This window comes from Anas acuta, chromosome 3 (genome assembly GCF_963932015.1).
Source record: "Anas acuta chromosome 3, bAnaAcu1.1, whole genome shotgun sequence".
NCBI classification, from domain to species: domain Eukaryota; kingdom Metazoa; phylum Chordata; class Aves; order Anseriformes; family Anatidae; genus Anas; species Anas acuta.
The window spans coordinates 92,820,610-92,842,584 of record NC_088981.1 but is presented as its reverse complement, the minus strand read 5'-3'; the positions used below and the strand labels follow the sequence as shown (position 1 = coordinate 92,842,584).

Here is a 21,975-nt window from a genome sequence, read left to right as displayed (position 1 = left end):
AAATCATACTTTCCAAGAAGGAATTCCCATTTATAGTGTTTTCTAAATCTGGTGTCAATATATGTCTTTCTCACCACTTCATCTCACTTCTTTTTTACTCTAGAACCGTGTCAATAAAAAAAAACAAACAATATATTATTATTGTTTTATTTAGACTTCCATATATTCTCTGAAATATGATCTGCTGTAAGAATGTACTTAACAAGACACAGCATAAAATACAAGAAATAACACAAAGTCAAACAATTAAATAAGGTCATGTAATCTAATTTACTAGTGATTAAATGTTATCAATTCTTCCAATTGTTATTATTTTAAAGAACTACTCTTATTATTGTTATTTAAATTAATCTTTGCTTTCACATTGCTTTGCAACCACTGTCCATTTAGTACTAAATGTTAGGAACAATTCAGTTCAGTGATAATATCCCAATCCTTCTTCAAAAGTTGCACATGATCAAAAATAAATGTGTCTACAGTAATTTGTTACACAGACAGTAATCCAGTTGTGACAAAAAAAAAATAAATTTACTTTACTAAGACTAAAAGGATGGCTTTGTTTTTGAAAATACAAGAGAAATTTCAAAATATTTAGAATGAGAAGTAATTTTTATATGCAGGGTTTTCACCATTCCATCACTTTTCTGTTATTTTGCATGTGCTGCTAACTGAGGCAATGGAGGTTAACTCAGATTTCTATCACGCTGTGTTGTAATAAATTATCAGGCACCAAATTAATATATTAACGTCAATAAGCACAACAACTTGCTTTTTGGGCCACAGATACAGGGCTGTGAATACAGAACACAAATGGTATCTATCGTGAGTAAAACTCGATATAATAATATAATAATTGAGTAACTATTACGTTTCTATTTCTCTAATATAAATAATACTATATATATCATAGTAATAATAACACTATATATATACACATCACATATATACTATAGACATCACATAATTTCCAACACTATCCTAACTTTGAAGATTAAATCTGCTTGTGCTTACTTAAAAATCAGAGATGATTCAGTTAATCTAGAATAAGCTATTTTTTTTGGTGAATAAAGGTTTACTACAGCCTGTGCCTTTTCTTTCATAATTTTGGAATATAAATTACCATTTCCTCTTTATTTGGAGTGAAGCTTCCACAGTCTGCTTCCACTTACAGCCTAAGAGACAGTGTATTTCCATTAACCTTTTGCTTAGGGCATATGTTTAGAATCAGCTTTGCTATGGACAGTGTAATAAAATATCCATTTCATTTTAGAACTGAACCTTGATTACACCAAGGCTGTCTTAATTTACTTGCACATCAGTCCTGCTTCTTCACATTTTCTCTATTTCCATTTATATAGCAAAATAAGCTTTTATACATTTTCATTTCACTGTAAGGCTGAATTCAGTTCAGCTTTTTTAAAACAAATTTCATATTATCTACTGACCTTCTGAAATAGAGCTATGTAATGTTTTTTTGCATTCCTTGATGGCCACTTTCCTTCTCTGAAAACCCTTGTGAAATTATTATTTTCTCCTCCTTGAATTCCTGTTCTGTGCTCATTTCTAGCACATTAATTAGTAGAGAAAAGGAAACACAAGTTGAGGAGCAATAGTGGGAAAGGATGAGAAACGGAACTTGGGGATTTCTGTTTCCTCTCACATTGCCAGCTCAGTGTGGCCTTGTGATACAGTTCATGTAACATGCTGTTGAGAACCTACCCCCTGCAAACTCCACGCTAGATTTCTTCTAGTTTATGCCCACACTTGGATTAGTAGTAGTTAAATGTTCATCACAAATGTCTCACATTCATTTTATATTATAAGGGAAAAATAAAACCTAGTGCAAGACTTCCTTTCTTGCACTGCAACTAAAAAACCACAGGAGGGTAACTACATGAAATCGGTACTCTGCAAGAAGAAAACTTTCTGATGCAATATAAGAAAGGCTTGAGAACTTAATCTGAAAACTAGGGCATGTAAAATTACAAGAGAAAAATATGTCCTGAATAAACAATAATTCAGTAACATAAAATGTAGTGTTACTTCCCCGTTTTCCAGATCTGACACTATTTATGTGGCAGATAAATTAATAAATTACTGATGTTGGCAATGTAATAGGGATAGTTATTACTGAAGAAGAACTTGTTACTGAAGAATTTTCCCAAGGTATTAATAGCCCATCCACAAGCTTTCCATCTGTTTTTTTCTGGAACAAACATATTCAGTGTGAGTAATACAAGGAAAATCCCACTATCTTTTCTGGCTAGAATTCCCTAATGCCACATAACATATTCAAATATTCCATGCATCAATTTTCTACTTATTTTATCAGGTGACAAAAGATACATTAAATTGAGTTGTCAGGAAACATTAATATATTATTTTCGAGTCTATCACAGAACCAGATGTTATTTATGTAAAGACAATTTGAAGAAAAAACAGTGAGTTACTTGAATAAATATGTACATTTTGGAATCACACATGGTTTTATTACAGCTGCTGATATAGCCTCCCCTCCAGCATTTTGTTCAGCTTCATTCAGAAAGAACTGGAGAAAAAAATTCCAGTGATAGCTAATAAAAATGATTAGAGGAACAGGTGAGGCCAAATGAGCACGCATTAACTAGAAGTATTCGAACTTCCCAGTTCAATGCTTCTTCCAAATGCGATCCAAACAACTCCAACAACAGGTTCTTAAGGAAATTTATTCTTTCAAAGAATGTCTTCAGGGAGCTGAAAGAGTCTTTTAATTTCATAAAAAGAAAATTAACCAGTGTACTCATGTTATTCTAAGGGGCTTTTGACAGCTATGATGCAGTGGTCACACCTATGGTGGAGCAGGGAAAAAATACTGCTGGCTGGATGCAGGGTAGCTGTACATTGCACAGGAAATTCTGAAGTTATTGGATGACAGAGTACTCCAGAATTTGTAAAACACAAAACTAGATTCAGTCTTCCTCTCCATCTTGGAGTGCATTGGTTTCTGATCCTATATTCTATTAAGGAACTTAATCATGACAGAAGAGGTGAGATCATCAATACATTTACAGACATCCATGTCTGTATATAATCTATGTAACATAAACTACAATCTATATTATCTGGAAACCAGAGTCAAGTTTTTCTACACCTAGCACTATTCAGAGGGCAAGTTCAGGGTGCTCTTCTCTGTCTTAATTCTTCCAAATCTTCTTTGATGAAAAACAATAAAGCAAAGTGAGAAGAAGAAAAGAAACACAAAGGAAGATGAGATTTGTGGACCATAGGACCATACTAGGTTGAAAAGTCAATTTACAGCTTAATAGCTTCCTCAGCTTCTTCAAGTGATAGTCTGCATATCCCTTTGAATTCCACATGGCTGCAAGTAATTTTCAGCACAATCACAGCATCCTAAAGGAAAGAGTCTTTTATAGAATCAGTGATCTCCGCATCATTCTGACAAATGCAAAATGAAAACTAAAAGACTACCTCAAAAACAGTGACAGATGAGGTGTCCTTGTGTTGGAATAGAGATACATTACTGGACAGACACACAGCAAGCACTGACGTACAGTGAATAATGATTCCTGTTTTGGATGTGCTCTTGATCAACCCACCCAATTATAAATGAAGTTTAGCACATAATTCAAGTACAATTCAGATACAAGATAAAATATAAATTTTGGATGGATCTGAAAATATTTTCTCTCTGAAAAGTAAAGTTAGAATACTATTTAGGTTTACACATCTGAAGTCCATCCACCTTCTGAGTGGACATACAGGCAAACATCACAGAAAAATAAATAGAAAACAAATATCCAGTAAAAAATAATTTTCCAACAATGGACATAACATATTTTAAATCAAAGACCCTCTCACCAAATAATCATCTAAACAATTCTGTATAAAACAATTACATCCTAAGAAATTTAGAGCAGAAAAAAAATATAGACTTGCTTTCAGGAAGAGAGCAGTGGGAATTATAGATACTGAAAGGACTAACTGATGTACATAATCAAAAAGATTAAGATTAAAACACTAAGATATAATCAAAAATAGTAAGGATTGAAACGAATTGGATTTAGATACACAAAGTACACACTTCATTTAGCCCAATAGGTATATACTGCTCAGCAATAATTCCAGAAGAACAGAATATTGTTAGAAACAACAACGATCTAGCGTCCACGCATGTTGTTGGAGTGTATGGTCTTACCTAAACCACAGCATGGAGAGCTTTTAGAGAGCCACTGTTTGATTTTGCAGACATAAGCAGGGTTTTCTTTAAGTTCAGAATGCGTCCTCTCCTTTCTTCTATTTTTTTTAATGCTGCACAGTGGCCACTGAAACCCATTCCTCTTTGGGAATGGATAAAATCAAAACTGATAGCTCATGGGGTAAGAGCAAATTCATTATTGATGAAGCTTTTTCATAAGGAAAGATCTTGCAAAGAGATGTAATAGACAAATTAAGAGATAGAAAAATTATGAAACAGAAGGACACAATCTGTTAATGTTTGCCAAAATCCAAGAATCTATAGCAGTGTACTCTCACCTGTTGCTAAAATATCAAGAGGCAATGTGATGGCAAGGACAGCAGAGAGAACAGTTCACAGCTTTCACCCCCAGTTTCAAAACTTCATATATGCCACTGGACTAACAAATTTGCCATAACCTTGTCTTGTGACATTGATATTGTGACTTCTATGCATAGCTTCCCTATTTAGGGATAAAAAGATTTGTGCCATCTATACCTACAGACATCACTCAAAACTGCTCAGTCTCTTCTGTTTGCTAAATGTCATCCAGTTAATTCCAGTGATTTTTCTGAAGCTCTATCCAGAGCATTTTCCTCTAGCTACTATTCAAATCCCTCAGCTTTGTCCAGTTAATTTTAATTTACTGCTTCCTTTTTCACTTCCATCTCAGATAGACTGAACTATCAAGAGAACTATTGTTCTGAAATTATTTTTTGTAAAAAGTGTTTACATGTTAGTCTCTTGTGTATTAAAGCAATGTTGTCGAGGTATTCATAAGAATCTGATGTTTCTTCTTGGTTCTGATATTGGAAACTTTCGCTGTTACCACAATGAAAATCACAGATTTGGACTCTGTGATGATTTATCTTCAAACGTATTTTCTAAGCTAAGTAAGTTAAACTGTATCTTATTGTTTCCCATATAATCATATTTATCTCACTAGTAGCGCTATAGAAATGCTGAAAAATCCTGATTAAATATTTTCACTGAAATGCTTTCTTGGCTTTCTAAGAAAGGGAGGCTGTGTATTCTATTTGGATTGAGTGTCAACAAGCTCATTACATGAGCTCTTGTTCCCATTGCTGACACATTAAATGACACATCAAACACACAAAATAGACCATTAACACATTAAAATAACTGCACATCTTTCAGGAAAGTCAGAAACATTTTAGTCAGTAAAGAGGATAAAATATATAAAGCACAAAACAAAAATATTGAGGTATATTAAGGATGATTAAAAATGGAACCACATAAACATTGTTGAACATTAGTGATGTGGTGATCAGGCTCTTCTCCCTAGCACCAAGTGATGAGTGGAAATGGCCTCAAGTTGTTCCAGGGGAGATATACATTGGATATTGGGCAAAATTTCTTTACTGAAAGGGTAGTGTGGCATTGGAATTGGCTGCCCAGGGAAGTGGTTGAGTCACCATCCCTGGAGGTCTTCAAGAAACATGTAGATGTAGAACTTAAAAGTATTGTTTAGTGGTGGACTTGTCAGTACTAGGTTAAACATTGGACTAGATGAGGGTTCTTTTCAAACCTGAATGATTCTATGATTTCAATATAAAAAGATAATTATTTTTAAAGCAGCGTATGTTCAACTAACAAAGAAGATCCTATTAATTAATGAAAGAATTCTGTGATTTCTAAATGATTATAAAGAACACAGAAATTACTCTACTTAAGCAGTAACTAAGATGTGTTAAGCTGGACTGTCCAAAAAGACTAAATTATTTTCAATTTCCTACATTACAAAATAAAAAATCTTTTTAAGCATTTTGGGAATTTTGTGACCTCAGCTATTCTCACAGTCCTTGTTGAAAGTGAATATTATTAGAAAAGCATCCCGATATTCACATTCAAAAATCCATTGCACACTATGACAACATATAATCTAGTCTATAATTTCATAATAAATTGACTTGAGCACCTTCAGAGTTAAATCAAAGTTAAAGTAACTCAGAAAGCAAATTCACACTAATGATAATGTGTTTGCTGGATTTGTTTATCAAATGTTCAGTCTGGAAATTAACAATTTGAAAATAAAAGTGTGTGTATATTTTGGGGGATAATTTATAAATTAGATATGATCTGATCCTATTTGCAAATGTGAAAATTCCAGGTTGCTACTATATGTGCTTGTTGGCTCATCACAGGTAGCAAACAACAGTGTAAGAATTATTGGTACTTCCTATTCATAATAACATGATTCTGCAAACTCACAGTTTCCCCTGGTGACCCTTTTGCTCCTGGTTGACCCGGTGGTCCAATTTCACCCTATATTTTTTTGGATAAAGAGAATAGTTGTGTAATTAATATATGTACAATTAACAGTTGTGTTAAATTCCCTTTAATTATGCACATCTGTTTGAGTAGGATTCAAAATATTATGACATTAACTTTGTTACTTTTAAATTATGCATTCCTTCTGGAATAGTAGAAATAAGACCTAATAAGAGATGCCAAACATGCCCTAAGCATTTTGGAATATGTCTCCTTTCATTTGCAGCATGATTTGTTGTCCTAAATATCCCCTGTGAAAACCCTCCTCTCAGTACAGGTTGAACCTTTAGCACAGAGACAGTATATATATGCATAGTTTTTAACTGTGTTTTGATTTATTAACAATACCTTTTGTCCTTTTGCTCCTTGATTTCCAGGGATTCCAGGAATTCCCTGAGGGGAGAGGAGGGAAAGAAGGAGGAAAAAAAAAAGTTTTAAATATATGGAATATTTTATGAATATCTTACCCAAAAACACTATATAAAAAATAAAAAAATACATATCCTCATAAATTTAACATTTGTTATATAATTAGGGTTCCAAATATGGGCAGAAAATGGAAAATTAAAAAAAAAAAATAATGGTATAAGAAAAGAGCTTCAGCTGGATACATGCAAACTATTTCATCTGGGGATACAGTGAAACAGCAAAATTCAGCCCCTCCCTGGTGCTTTCTTGCCAGAACTCCACATCTGCCCTGGACAGACTCATGTACTCCTGGTTGCCCACCAAAGGCTGTAATACTGTACTGAAAACCCTGACATGGGGAAAGAAACCACTACCAATTCATAAGATTCCCATATAAAATAGAGCATGCCTTCCTTCTTCCAGCAAAAGTCCTGGACAACAGGACATCAGGTTTGAGTACCACAAATCCTATTTTTCTATTTAAATTACAGTGATTGTAATTTAACACAAGAGAGAGCTATTATCATATGTGATGTATGCTAGCTTCCACTTTCATAAATACTTGAAGATCTCTATCATTTCCTCACAATCATTGTTCATTTAACTCTAAAGTATATCTCAAACTGGTTTCTTAAAGCAATAATTTATGTGAATATAGTTTAGCTTTAAAACAAAACTCAAGATATACTTAAAACTGTAATCTATATTCAGTTAATCTATTTTTCCTCTTAGTTAAATCCTTTCAAGTTTTTTGTACAGATACTGTTCTTACTTGTACCATTATCAACCTGCAGCAAGGATTTGGTATATAGACTTTGTGATTTAATCATGTTGAAATTAATATGCTATAGTGAAAACAAGTGGACTGGTCTAGACAACACCAAACAAACACATTCTATGGAAAAAAAAAAATCAACATGAGTGTAACAGCCAGAATAACTTAATAGTTTCCATATGGACTACATTTGTACAATGCTGGCTTGGAAAAGATAGCTCCATTGCTTTGCAGATTATACCCAGCTTCTCGTTAATAATGAGCCCATCAAGCAGAAGCAGTTCATTAGTCTGTTTGCTTGAGTTAACTATGGTATCCTCAGCATCTTGTAAGTCACCTAAATTCCAATGTATGTATCATTAAAAGAAGAGATCAAATAATATAATACAAATAACTGGAAAACAAAGCCTCATTCTAAAAATTCTACTCACCTCGCATAATATAAGTCTTCTGGCTAAAATTTTGTCCAAAACCATCTTTTGCGCAAATAAACTGATAGGAAATGGAGTGTATTTATCACCATATTAAGAACTTCTAGACCTGTCTGTGACTTCTCAGTATATTTATTTAACAGTTTATTTCTGTAGCTGTAAAATGTAAAACTAAGCTATAAATATCCATACCAGAATTTCACACAATGATGAAAAAAAAAATCTCCCAGTAGGCAGGAATCTTCTTTTACTGAAAGGATGCACCAAAGCTTTCCATGTTTACATTTCTAAGTTACGTGCAGGGCTGAGAGAAGACCATTCCACATACTTATCCAACACAGAGAATGATTTACCATTATATAAGCATGCCTAAGAGAAGAAACAGAATGTCCTGCTGAGCTCTGTTGCACTTTCAGGGCTAAAAGAAATCGCTGATACAAGACATTTAACTTTACCTTTATGTCAGTGGAAAAGAAGGACAAAACTCAAAGAACAACTGTAAAACTAAGTCACTGGACCATTTTTTTTATTTTCTGATTGATTTTGCACTACTGAAATGCAGGGAATTTAAGCTCTTATTTCAGTGGGAGACTATCCGGACTCTCAAAATTCTCTTATGGCTCATTGACATTCACTCAGCTAAGAATGAACCTATCACTTATTTTAATCTGAGTGATTCCCTGATTACATGGGGTGGAGATTTTCACAGTTATTCACCACAAGTCAGTTGGCACAGGAGAAGGAGAATGAAGTGGCTAAATTTGTCCTTAAAGAATGAGATTTTCCCATAAGGATTATTTTTCTCTATATCTCCCATGGTTCAGCAATTGCAAGGACTAGTTTCTGTAGGTTCAGTTCCAGGATGCTTAAAACAGTAAATTTTGTTTCCTTCTCATTGTCTGCTCCAAATCTATTACCTCCTTTTACATGGATAATCCCTGGTCATGCCAACTAGCACTTTCCCAAAGGGCAAAGTTAAAAAGTAGGTTAGATATCTGGAGTTGCTTCTCTAACTTCTGTCAAAAGCCAAACCAAGTTTTGTAAATGTATTAGCATCCTTGTTCCTAAACAGAGATTTCATCCACAGTACAAATCCTCAAAATCTGAGCTTTCTTTTTCTTTCCATCCACCATAAGTAATAAGGCACTTTTAACAGGAAGTTATGCTTAATAGGGTGACATAACTATCAAAGAAACCTTACCGTAACTATCAAAAGATGCATTCTTCTGAGCATGAGGTGAAACAATAAGTATCACTCCATTTGTTAGATGAAAATGTAATTTTTGTGAAGTGCAGATTGTAACTAAAATTATCACAAATGCCTGTGTTTAATCAAAACTTAATATGAAACAGATTCATCATGCAATTTTTCTGCCATTAAGGGAAACACAATGTTTGGAACTACTACAAATGGGAAAATTGCCACCCACAGGGAGTAAGAGAATCAATGCTATGGAATAATTCATGATTCACTGAGCTAGGGAAAAAAATGCCTTCAGGGATTTTTTTTTTTTTTTACAAAGCTTCTAAGCAACATTTTGAAATATGAAATACAGAAAAGGTTGGAATTCTAGATTTTCTTTTCTTCCTCTTTCCAGAAAACTTATTTTAAATGGTTTGTATTTATCATATATACGGTTACAATACCAATAAACATAGCATTACATTTCTAACCAGAATAACTACAAATCAAAGCATCTACTGAGCTTTTATGCTTTCTATCCTTACACACATTGGACCATGTTACCCTTCAAAGGCAGTTCATTTCTTGATGTTCTTTTGCCTCAAATTTCATGTAAGGCTTAGTCAATTTGGTATTTAAAAAATAAGCTTATTGCAAGTCTTACCACTGCCTTAGCTCTTTCAGCATCAGCTGTCTGACTTTCTTAACCGTCTTAATTTCACAGAATCACAGAATCACAGAATTTCTAGGTTGGAAGAGACCTCAAGATCATCGAGTCAAACCTCTAACCTAACACTAACACTCCCCACTAAACCATATCCCTAAGCTCTACATCTAAACATCTTTTGAAGACTTCCAGGGATGGTGACTCCACCACTTCCCTGGGCAGCCTGTTCCAATGTCTAACAACCCTTTTGGTAAAGAAGTTCTTCCTAACATCTAACCTAAAACTCCCCTGGCGCAACTTAAGCCCATTCCCCTTCGTCCTGTCGCCAGGCACGTGGGAGAACAGACCAACCCCCACCTCTCTACAACCTCCTTTAAGGTATCTGTAGAGAGCAATAAGGTCGCCCCTGAGCCTCCTCTTCTCCAGAAGAAGCCCAGCTCCCTCAGCCGCTCCTCGTAGGACTTGTTCTCCAGGCCCCTCACCAGCTTCGTCGCCCTTCTCTGGACCCGCTCAAGCGCCTCGATGTCCTTCTTGTAGCGAGGGGCCCAAAACTGAACACAGTACTCGAGGTGCGGCCTCACCAGAGCCGAGTACAGGAGGACGATCACCTCCCTAGCCCTGCTGGTCACACTGTTTCTGATACAAGCCAGGATGCCGTTGGCCTTCTTGGCCACCTGAGCACACTGCTGGCTCATATTCAGCCGACTGTCCACCATCACTCCCAAGTCCTTCTCTGCCTGGCAGCTCTCCAACCACTCATCTCCCAGCATTTCCTTCAAATGTCTTAATCTTTCCTCTAAATTTTTCCCTTAAATGGGAAGTGTTCCCTTACCCCTTTACAAGCCTATATAAATAATTTTAGCAAGTGCTATAGACACATGAAATTTAAAGGCAGCAAGATATCCTAGTAAGCCAAACTCATAGGTTTAAAACTTTGGCTTCTCTACTGCAGCCTTATCATGCACTACTAAGTTTGTGCCTAAAAGCTAACACGATCAATCACATATCAGTCTGACTGCTAACTATTTTTTTTTTTAATTTGAGATACATCTGTGTTTCCCTTTTATTCATCCTCCTTTGCCTGATAAGTTTCTACAGACACAGCTAGCAAAGCCTCCTGAAAGTCTTCACTAAGATTTTTGACTAAGAATCACAACAAAAGTAACTGTAAACTAGGATATCCAAGGGTAAAATGAGTTCTGGGTGTCCTTTCCATGTGGGAAATACCACTGCTTAGCCATTGGTCTCCCTGCTTCACCGCAGAGTGAAGTTTGCCCGGACATGGAACTAAATCCCTTGATGCAGTCTTCCTCAGTAGCAGCCTCCACAGCTGGGAATTCCGGATGCGTAAAAGCAAGAATTTGTTTCAATTATGATGATGAGCTTAAACAATTCTGTATAAATACTCTATGCTATCCCAGTTTTAGCAATTTAAATAAATCTTCCATTATTTGATAATATCTGGCAGATATAACGGATTTAACTGTAAAAGGAACATAGTTTCACAATCCCTGGAAAATCTGTCTTGCAGCTTTCCTTAATCATGAAGTGTCTATTTTTGTTTTTGGATGATATTAAACAGCTGGATTTTTTTCCATGCAATCCAAGTAAAAATCCACTACGTTGGCCAAGGCTTTATATACAAATCAATTAGGTGTAAGCATTTTTACTTAAGGTACAAGCTACACTTCTCAAAATATTTCACCCCCTTTTACTAGTTAGCATCATGGATTATTTATATCTCCCTCATGCTTATGAATAGCAGAAGAAACCACGCATAAAAGCTTTTGCAAGAAGAAAGCAAAAAATTATTTTACTCCTAAAATGAGCATTTATCACCTTATTCTATTATTTTCTGCTACTGTCTTTAATATTTCCTGTCTCTTCAGTGCCTGGTAGAACATCACCCTTTGGCACTGGTCAACAGCTTGTGTAAGGAAAATTTATAGACTTCAGAAAACATGCATTATCATAAAACATTCTCTCTAGAAGATACAAGATTCTAGAATATTTTCACATGATTCTCTGTTATGAGCAAACTGTTTTGCGGTCATTTCACCAAGAAGATAGAAAAAGCATTAGTGCAATCACCTTATTTTCTAAAGGCAGGTATACAAAACCATAATATCTGAAGTAGTATCATTTTTTTCTATTAAAAATTATCATGATTGTAAAAGATGGGATTAAAAAAATCAGTTTAAACTGAGACCTTTTGAAAAACAATATATATATATATATATATAAAGATGTTTAAGCATACAACTTTTATTTCTGAGGTCATTCTTTGGGAGAAGAAATCTCGGCTTCTTTACTACTGTTGTTGAACATTATGGTTTATTTTATAACATAACATAGTATCTGCTTTCATTTCTTACTTTCATATAAGGATTGTCAGTGAAGTTATTTTGTCATGACTCCACGTTGTTTAATTTATATTAATGTTCAAAAATAGATCCATGAATAACATTTAGAAACTTTTGTTAAAAGATGGTCACATTCTAGTCTGCTGCCCATTTACACCATGAAAATTCAAGCTGTATCCCTAATAATCATTCAATTCAGGTAGTGGCACAAGCCTCACAAAATACTCCCAGCAAGGCAGTAGGGTACTTTACTCAGAGTTTCAGTCGCACAAAATCCATAGGCTTTTTATGAAGGTTGCCAGATTGGTGCTAATTTTGACTGTGTTCTTTTTTCAACAGTGTAATTGTTAATGAAGGCCAGCTGAAGTATCATGTTTAAAAAAGATAAAAATCATAACTACTGATAAAAAGATGGGTGTTTTAGCATATTTGAGCTCTCTGAAGCATATTTCAATTAAAATATTCCTTCCATTCTGAAAAATCTGTAATTGATTCTGGAAACGCATTAAAGTACATTGCATAAATTATAGCAATGGCACAAGATTCACAAAAGATATCTCTCTACACAGATATTCCCATGATCCCTCCTAGAACCTGAAGAATTCAACTGTTCATGTGTTACTGATCTTTACTTGAACAAGCATACTTCATGATACATGAGAGATTTAGTGGAGGTATGTAAAAAAAAGTACAAGTCAAGACAAAATTTGAATAAAAGTACAGAAACAGTCCAGATACTTTTTAAAAGATTAGAGCAAATCCTTGATAATCCTAAAAGAATGAAATACACAAAACCAACTTGGATAATGGATAAAACTCTTCTGCTGTGGGAAGTAGCAAAATGTGTGTAAAAGAAACTCAAAAGTCGCATGTTACTACTGACTACCTGGAACTGACAACAAATAAAAATGGGCTAAATACAAAGAAGGGTTCTCACATACATAATGAGTATTCACTAGACTAACATTGCAGCTTTAAACTAAATTCAGGAAAGGAGAAAGCATTACCAAGATCCTTAGAGTTATAAGACCAGAGTTTGCAAGCACTTTTGTTTGTTTTTTTTTTTGGCAAGTTGCTTATTAAAAATGAAACACACATATGTTACATGTGGAACATAGTGACCCCCTGTTGCAATGCCAATAACATAGAACTTGGAAAACTATAATTGGAAAGCTGGAAAATTTAATAAAAATGAGAACTGTGCATATTCTCTCACAGGGTGAAACTGATGTTACTGTTTATTGCAAATACACTTCAAAATAATATGAATAACAGACTCATCAAATCTTAGTGGATCCAAAGCTAGCCAGACAAAATCCAAGTCCCCAGCCTCACGGGTGACACTGCAATGTCCTCCCTCTGCCACTCATGCCACGCATTATGGACTGAGCAATCCAAGCATGTCGACAGTGGCTAAAAAGCTCAGACTTCTAACAGGTGACAAACCAAGCCACGTTTCATACCTACATTCAAATACACTAATATTCAAGAAGTTACATGTCTTCAAAATGTTATAAAATTTCTCCACTACTTAAAATTTATGCAGAAAAGCTTGTGATTGATCGTACAGTCTTGAGCACCTTGCACATCAGAGCATGAGGTCAGGCTGAGGGACACCAATTGTTGCTCTGCTCCTTGCACCCAACCCTCCTGGCTGGCTAACACTACAAGAATTGAGTTCTGCTCACACAGATCACACTGGTGTAGAAGAATGTAGTTTTGGGCCATCTCCCTCTCCTGTAGTAAGGGGCCACGTATTTAAATTAGTAAGGAGTAGGTTAAACAACAAATCACACTTTTTTCCATATGGTGCATACTGTGACACAGGATGTAGCAAAAGAAAACAATAAAACTGTGTTCCAAAAAGGACCATAAAATTACTAGAGAATTGGTCCATTGCTGGCTATTAAGTAGGGTGGGCCAGCATGCGCTCTTGGCTAAGGAGGTCCCTAAAGACAGTCAGAATCTGGCAGTAAATGACATGGGGGGGAATTCTACATACTCCTATTAGGTGTCAGAGAAAAAGTTCTGTGATAATTCTTTTGGTCTGTTTGGCAGTTCTTACCTGTGTTTAAGAAACAGCTAAACAAGATTTGGTGTGGAGAATGGGATGAAACCCTTCCAGAGCACAAAGTAGGAAAATCATAACCTGATTCAATTAGTAATTGCTAAGACTATATTTAATTACTAAAACTAAAGCACGATCAAACTTTTGCAATGTAAGTCAGATTCCTTCTTAAATGGTCTAATATTTCTGCAGCATATCACTTCATGCTTTGTCTTACTGGATCCAGAAGCCTTGTTTTTGCTGGTCCTGTAGTAATTTATTCCACATTGGTCCAGTATGAGTAAAAGGTGTAAAAATCCTCAAGACAATTTGTTTTGAAGCTTGACCTAAGAACAGGATTACATAACACTGTTCCATGTGTTTTGTTAGCCCAGAGTACTACTTGATTCTGGTATGTCATCATTTTTACAGCAATGGCTAAGAATGGCAGTATTTTTAAGTTATCTGTCTGAAAGGAAATAGTTACTGGCCATTACATACCTAAAAATGAAGCTTTCTGATACAACAAATGAAAAACGATGCATTTTCACTGAATGTTTTTCCAGTGTGGGAAGGACAGGCCTTATGCCATCATAATATTATAATCTTAGCAGAAGCATTAGTTAAAATCTACAAAAGGATTTAAATTCGTTCTGATTAAAGATTGTTTAGGTTTTCATTTCACAGAATCACAAAATCTACGTTGGAAGAGACCTTCAAGATCACCTAGTCCAACCTCTGACCTAACACTAACCAGTCTTCCACTAAACCATATCACTAAGCACTACATCTAAATGTCTTTTAAAGACCTCCAGAGATGGTGACTCAACCACTTCCCTGGGCAGCCCATTCCAATGCTTAACAATTATGTATGGAAAACCAGCCTATATTCAGACAAGGCTTTCCAGGGTTTCAATTCACTGTAATTTTAACACATATATCTGACATACAAGAAAACACAAATTGAAACACATTTCTCCAAATTTTCTAGCGCTGTATCTACTCAAGTTGAGACTTAAGTATCAGCTTCTCAATTTCACAAATTCTCAAATTTCACAATTTCTCAAATTCTTCAATAGGGGTGAACCAACTGGTCTCACAAAATAATGGTTAAATCCTCTTTATAGCAATAATATTGAGTAGAATAGTAACATCATTTCTCTGGTGAAAGGATTTTTTAGGTTCACAAATACTGCAGATCTGACTTATTTAACTTCCCAGTATCTTCCACTATTCCTACATTACATAATATGTGATGATTTATCTTGAACAATTGGCAGGACTCCAACTAAATATATAGAGTAAGGCAATGCTGCTCATTCTGAAGGGCACCTGGAAAAAGTATAAGAAACTACTTAACTTTAACATCCCAGCTAACACTTGAACACAGAATAAAACATAAAAATGTTTGTTTGCTCTTCTCTTCCACACTTTCTGGAAAGGTTCAGTTCAACAAACTTTAGCCAATCTAAAAACCATACTTTTAATCTAAGCCAATCTTCCAAACTTGGCTTCCTTTACTGTTAATTAAAAAAAATAGGCAACTTCAAAAGTGATGATCCCTTCTATCTGACAGCACTTTCATGATGGGATAAATAACCCTATATAGATAGAGAAGAGTACAGGGAACCAAAACACAGAGGTGGATTAAATTATGTCTACGTGACATAGGTGAAATGAAAGCCAAACATGGTAATTATCAGAGCACAGACTGTAGATTAGCTGCCCACATTTAGAACATCGAAGGAGTCATAGCTAGGTTGCTTCATATTACCACCTTCTCAAGGAGGCTGTAACTCAGGTCTTCTCAGGACATATGCGCAAGAAATCTTTTCTCTGGCTTGTCCCATATCTTGAAGAAGACTGAGCACTAGGAAAAATGCTCGCTACCTTGTTACTACCCTGTTGCCTGGTGAAATTAAATCAGAAGAAGGAAGGTAAGGCATCCTTTGGATCCCCCTGTTTCTATTTGTGGTTAAGTAACTCACCATAACCATGCTGAGAAGTAGAGAATACAACAGCAATGAGAAAAGCAAATGAACTGAAATAATAAATATTTATGACTGCTACATACTATCTGAGTGTCTTCTTCATTCATTGCCTCCTGTACTTACTGCCTGTTTGGTTTCTATGTTTAGGAATCAACTGAGGAAAGACTCTGTTCAGTTAAACGTCTCCAGTCACTGGAAATGCCAACAGATACGTACCTAAATTATAAATCTGAATCCTAATTTCTAGTGTTCAAAATGTATTAAGAAAGGATTTAAGGAAATATTCTGGGGATGTGTTAAAGATTCAGGTCTCTCTTCCTTTGATTATTCTCTAGCACAAACATTAACAGAGACAAAATTCACACCAAGAAGACAGAGCTTTCCCTAGAAACCTGAAACACCATGTCCCAGTGCTCTACAGAACATTTAAATACTGCTAGGAATTTGCTTATGAGCTACACTACTGAGATTCAGATCGCACTATTACTGTTATGCCAAAATGCAATGATACAAACCACTGACAATGGATAATTGGTGTGCATAAAAATGAAATACTTTGAAATTGCACACACAAACAGAAATTGCATTATGAAGCATTAGTTCCTATAGCACTGTCTGTGACTAGGTGGAATTACCAACACACAGTTTAAAAAGCCTGGTCTGAATTTTTCAGTTACACACCATAAATGGTGAAAAACAAAAACAAAAACAAAACATATGCATTTTCCTTTTATTCACTATAAGTGATAATCTAAGTTTAAAAAGACTTTATTGTCTGACAAGTATTTAGAAATTTAAAACAGTTTTAACAATACATGTTAAAACAATGCCAAAAAAAAGAAATGCATCTCAATTTTCCACAGATTGTTTCTGTGACCTGACATGATGAAAGACCACAGTAAGCACAGTGTTTAGTGACTCACCACTTAGGATAAGCACATTATTACTTACATATTCATGCAGGTCACAATCTAACATAGTCTAACAAATATTACCCTTTCTTTCTGTGTGATTGAACACAGCTGCTGAGCAATAGTCATGAACACAAGTGCTGTGTTTACAGATGAAAACATTAAAAAATGGCATTGTCATTAATTTAATTTATACGATTGCAAATATGTCCTATGTCTTGCATTTTTGCATAAAAAGTACTAACTAAATGATTATTTATTGTTACTAAAAATATTTTTGATTCTATCAGCATAGATACTAAACACTGACATACTTTATATCTTAATTCTATAATATGTCTGAGAGTGGGAGCTTAGCATAGACAAAAACACAAATAACAAAGTTTTCATTGCTACACAATATTTAAACACAAAGAGAAAAAAAAATAAATATCTGCCATTTTACTTACTTGCAACTTCTTAGCCACAATTCACAAATGGGATATTTGTTTCACTGGTTGACAAAGATTTTCTTCTTTACAAAAGATTTTTTTTTCTTTTTTTGTTCTTTTCCTTCCCACTAAATGGCAAAAATGTTTCTTCAATGATTTCAAATACTTTATCATACCATATTTTGGCTAAGAGGTTGATGTGTATATGACTAAATAAGGCCAAAATCACGTGATGGCACTGCCACCAAGTAGGGACTGTTGGGTGGTTTGAGTTGTCATAAATTCGTTAAGCATTCCTCTCTGCACATTCTTATTTTTATGATCCTAGGCATAATGTTTCGGTTGAGGAACACAGAAAATCCATTTTGATAATTATCGTTTCCAATGTGCTATCTAGATTACAGATTTTACAGGGTCTTTAAGTATTTCTTGAAACGTGGGCGTTGAGAAAACTGTAAGGTGAGAATAATGGGGAGATGTTGCTATTAGAAGATTAATCAGCAAGTATGAAATATTGTGCACTGGAAGCACAACTTTCCTGGCATTAAAATGGCAGATGTCAGCCCAATACAAAACATGGCAAATACCAGTCCAAATATTCTCTGCACGCACCCTGTACTTCAGCAAAGCCTTTCATGGGATGAAACTACCACACAAGTTCAGGAATGTCGTAAATATTATTACTGACATCAACTGGACCAAAAAGAATGCAAATTAGTCTTTTTTTAAATATCACATGTCAAAATAAGTGAATATTAATCACTTGAGGTATACCTATTTTGCATCAGTTATATGATATAACTTTCAAGGTCTGGAGTGGTTTTTCTTTCCTTATTTGGGTAAATTAATGCATTTGCCTAGGATAGATCATTACTAGGATTAGATCAGATCAAATCAAATTAAACAAGTAAACAAGTTCATAATTTAGTAATCCTACTGAGAAAATAAAGAACATTTAAAGTACTTCTGAACTTTCTAACTTGATTCAGAGATACCCAGACAGAGCTGAGCTGGATCGACACATAAAGATTACATATTTATCATTCTTCAATCCAAACCAATTCAGTAAGCAAACACATATTTAACTGATATTTAGAAGTTAAGTAATTCCTGATTAAGAATATAGGATCTATTTACAGTTGTGTGGATTCTTCCATTCAACAAAAATCTCTACTTAAGTCCAGTAATTTGTTAGAATGCCTTTTTTATTTTTCAGTCCAGGCAGTTGTATGTTAGCTTTTGTATGTATCCATTCATCATTTGTTCAAAATAACATAAAACATCAAAAATATTTTTTACTTATAATCAATTGCAGAAAACTGACTTTTTGCTCCCCCCCCAAAATCATTAAAAATCAAATTGTATAGCTATAATGTTTAAATACTGAAAAACTCTCTGCAGGAAGGTACATTGCAATACTAATACTAAGAAAATCTTGTTTCTGATACTTAGAAAAAAAGTAGTGACTGCAGTATATATATGCTTACAAACATCACTGTAACTAATATGAAAGACTCCTGTCTCCTAAAAGCACAAACATTTAAATGGGCAAACATTTACATGGATTTTTAAGTTGTATTACCACAAGAGAGGATATGTGATGTATACTGTATACATCCATACTGCCAAGCTGATTCACTTTTGTTTTCATACCGGATCTCTGCACTCCATCTCACACAAGCTGAGAACACAACAGCTGAAGCTGCAGTATGAGGTAAATATGAGCATTGCCTCAGTGGGAAAAGGCACATATGGAACAATGTGTATCACAGCTCTTACTCTGCAGACTTATGGTCTACACTATAAGCGTACGTCAGGCAAACACTTCATCTGAGAATTAAAGCTCAGTTTCTAGTACAGCTACTAAGTACAATTTCAAGTTTAAAGTCTCAACATGAAAATTTCCAATAAACACTCAAAATTACTTTAATAAGTAGAAGAGATTATGCTCTTCAGATCTATGGGTTTATGGTTTTGTGTATAAAAAGGACTAGTTCATTTGAATCATTGAATTCAAATAAATAAGCACTACCAATAATTCTGAAGATACTGAAATTTAAAAAAAGTGTACTTAAACTGTTTGCTGGAGGACAATTCTTACAGAATCGTGCTTTTAAAATAAACTTCTTAATTTATAAAAGATTAACAAGCATTTAAGAGAGATTTTAACAAAAGAAAAATATCTATTTATTGTAATGCAGTTCAGCAAGTCAGTAGGGAGATTTTGAATGATACAATGTATTGGTCAGAGGTATTTCTACCAGTAGGCTTACAAACCAGCTGCAATGGACGGGGACTCGATGATCTTGAGGTCTCTTCCAACCTAGAGATTCTGTGAATGCTTGCACGTAAATTTTACCAGCACATGAATTAATAAGAAAAATGCCAGCATAGCTATAAAAAGGTCACTGCATTATACGAGCATAAAACAGAATACTCCTGAGTACTGTTTATAATTATTTGTTTATAATTATTTATAGTACATGCCGTTCTTGTCCATAATAGGCATACAACTACAGCTCCTTTAGTACTCCCTTACATGTTTTAAGAAATTGCCTTTGTTAACATTGCATCTATAAAACAATTCTAAAGAAATGTCAGCCGGGTATGCCATCCCTTCTCTGTTTGATTTCCCAGAGTAAGTTATCTGATTTGAAATGTTGATAACTGAAAAATTCCAAAAACAATACTTTCCTTAGTCTTTGTAGACATAACAAAAATAAAAAGATACCACATAATTACAGAAAATGAATATAATTAATCTAATTGCTTGGTGTGCACAGCCAGAAATTTGAAAATTAGAAATCCCAAAGAACAGAAAGAAAGTGAGAATTAGATGGGAGAGAACTGTTATGTTTTACAACTTAGAAATGCAGGAATTATTTTCCAAGTTGCATTAGGTCAGTGGGTCCAAGTCTATTACAACATTTATTGTGGCTCTGGTCCAAACTGAATTCAATGAGAATCCTTCCATTGACTTCAATACGCTTCAGATCAGCAAATATGTTGTCATGTCTTACATCATTTTTGTCACCTGGGAATAATAGAGCCATTGAGACTAGTCTGCCTCGAGTTCCAGAAGTCTTTAATCGACTGTTTCTTTACAGCACCATTCTCACATTTATCTTCTTAATAGCAATTAGCTCTGCTGAAAATGCAGGATGGAATGTATGTAATTAACATAATTTTTCAAATTGAATGATGAAGATAAGCTATACCGCAAATAATGTCTGTTAAAAATATATACACCTTTTAAGTGGACTTAAAAGTTATAATTGACAGGAAAACCTCCATTCAGTCTAAAAAATGTGGTTGAGCTTACAGCAAGCACTGTATAATTAAAGCAAGATTATTGAAATTATTGTGTTGTCAAAGCTGTCATCTTTCCCTTCTTCATGTAGGAACAAGACTAACATCTGTTATAGTAGCTCCTGCAATCAGAAAGTCATCAGAAGACTCTGTCTGCCCTGACTACTCTCACAGTTCAGCAGAGCCTCTTGAGGAAAAATTAGTGCACTTATCTTTTACTTTTTTTTTTTTTTTGGCTGTGGGAAGAAGCAGGAAAGGATAATTTTTATGATTAGAAAAGCACTTCTGCTTCTAAAGACTTAACTTAGAGGAAGAAGAAATTAATAAACAATCATTACAAAATTAATCTGACTAGCTAAATCTGCTTGTAAAGAAATAATGATGTACAGCATAGAGCCTACCAAAGTCTTACTGCATCAGCTGTTTATGTCAAAAAAACTTATCCCACCTGAACAGCAATTTCACTTTATATGTAAAGGTCAAAGTCAATTTTTTCAAGAAAAAAAACAGGTATTCTTTTGAAACCCACAGGACAGGACATCATTTCCAGATAAAACATTGTCCTTACTTCCCTTATGATGATAATGTTGGAAAAGGAAGCCAACAGTGTTCAGCCGCCACTACTGAGGTTTCTCAGGCTAGTGGAAAAGCACTGATGTTTGATTTGAAGATAAGAATTTTGATGGACTCACACCAACCAGACTGCTAAGTCTCCTGTGCATGCTAATTACTTTTTTCTTAATGACTGATTAAAGAATTATTTATTCTAAATACATCAATTTTATAGCAGTGCCTACTTCGAGGCAACATAGAACTTGAATAACCGTTTAGTACTCAATGAAGCATTGAGTACTAAATACTCTCCTCCATGGTGAGGTCAACTCTGCACACTGTGCTGCTCCTTCTGTTTCTGAAATACAATGATAGGAATGA

The 21,975-nt window shown here is 34.7% G+C and overlaps 1 protein-coding gene across 1 annotated transcript in view; it reads right to left on the bottom strand.

The window, feature by feature from the left end:
• The window catches only part of COL21A1 (collagen type XXI alpha 1 chain), a 116,203-nt gene that overhangs the window by 19,076 nt on the left and 75,152 nt on the right, over positions 1-21,975 (bottom strand). The window contains exons 18-19 of the mRNA XM_068678342.1: positions 6,875-6,919; positions 6,467-6,520 (exon numbers count right to left, since the gene is read on the bottom strand). Coding sequence (XP_068534443.1) covers positions 6,467-6,520; positions 6,875-6,919 — 99 coding nt within the window. The remainder of the gene's footprint in view (positions 1-6,466; positions 6,521-6,874; positions 6,920-21,975) is intronic.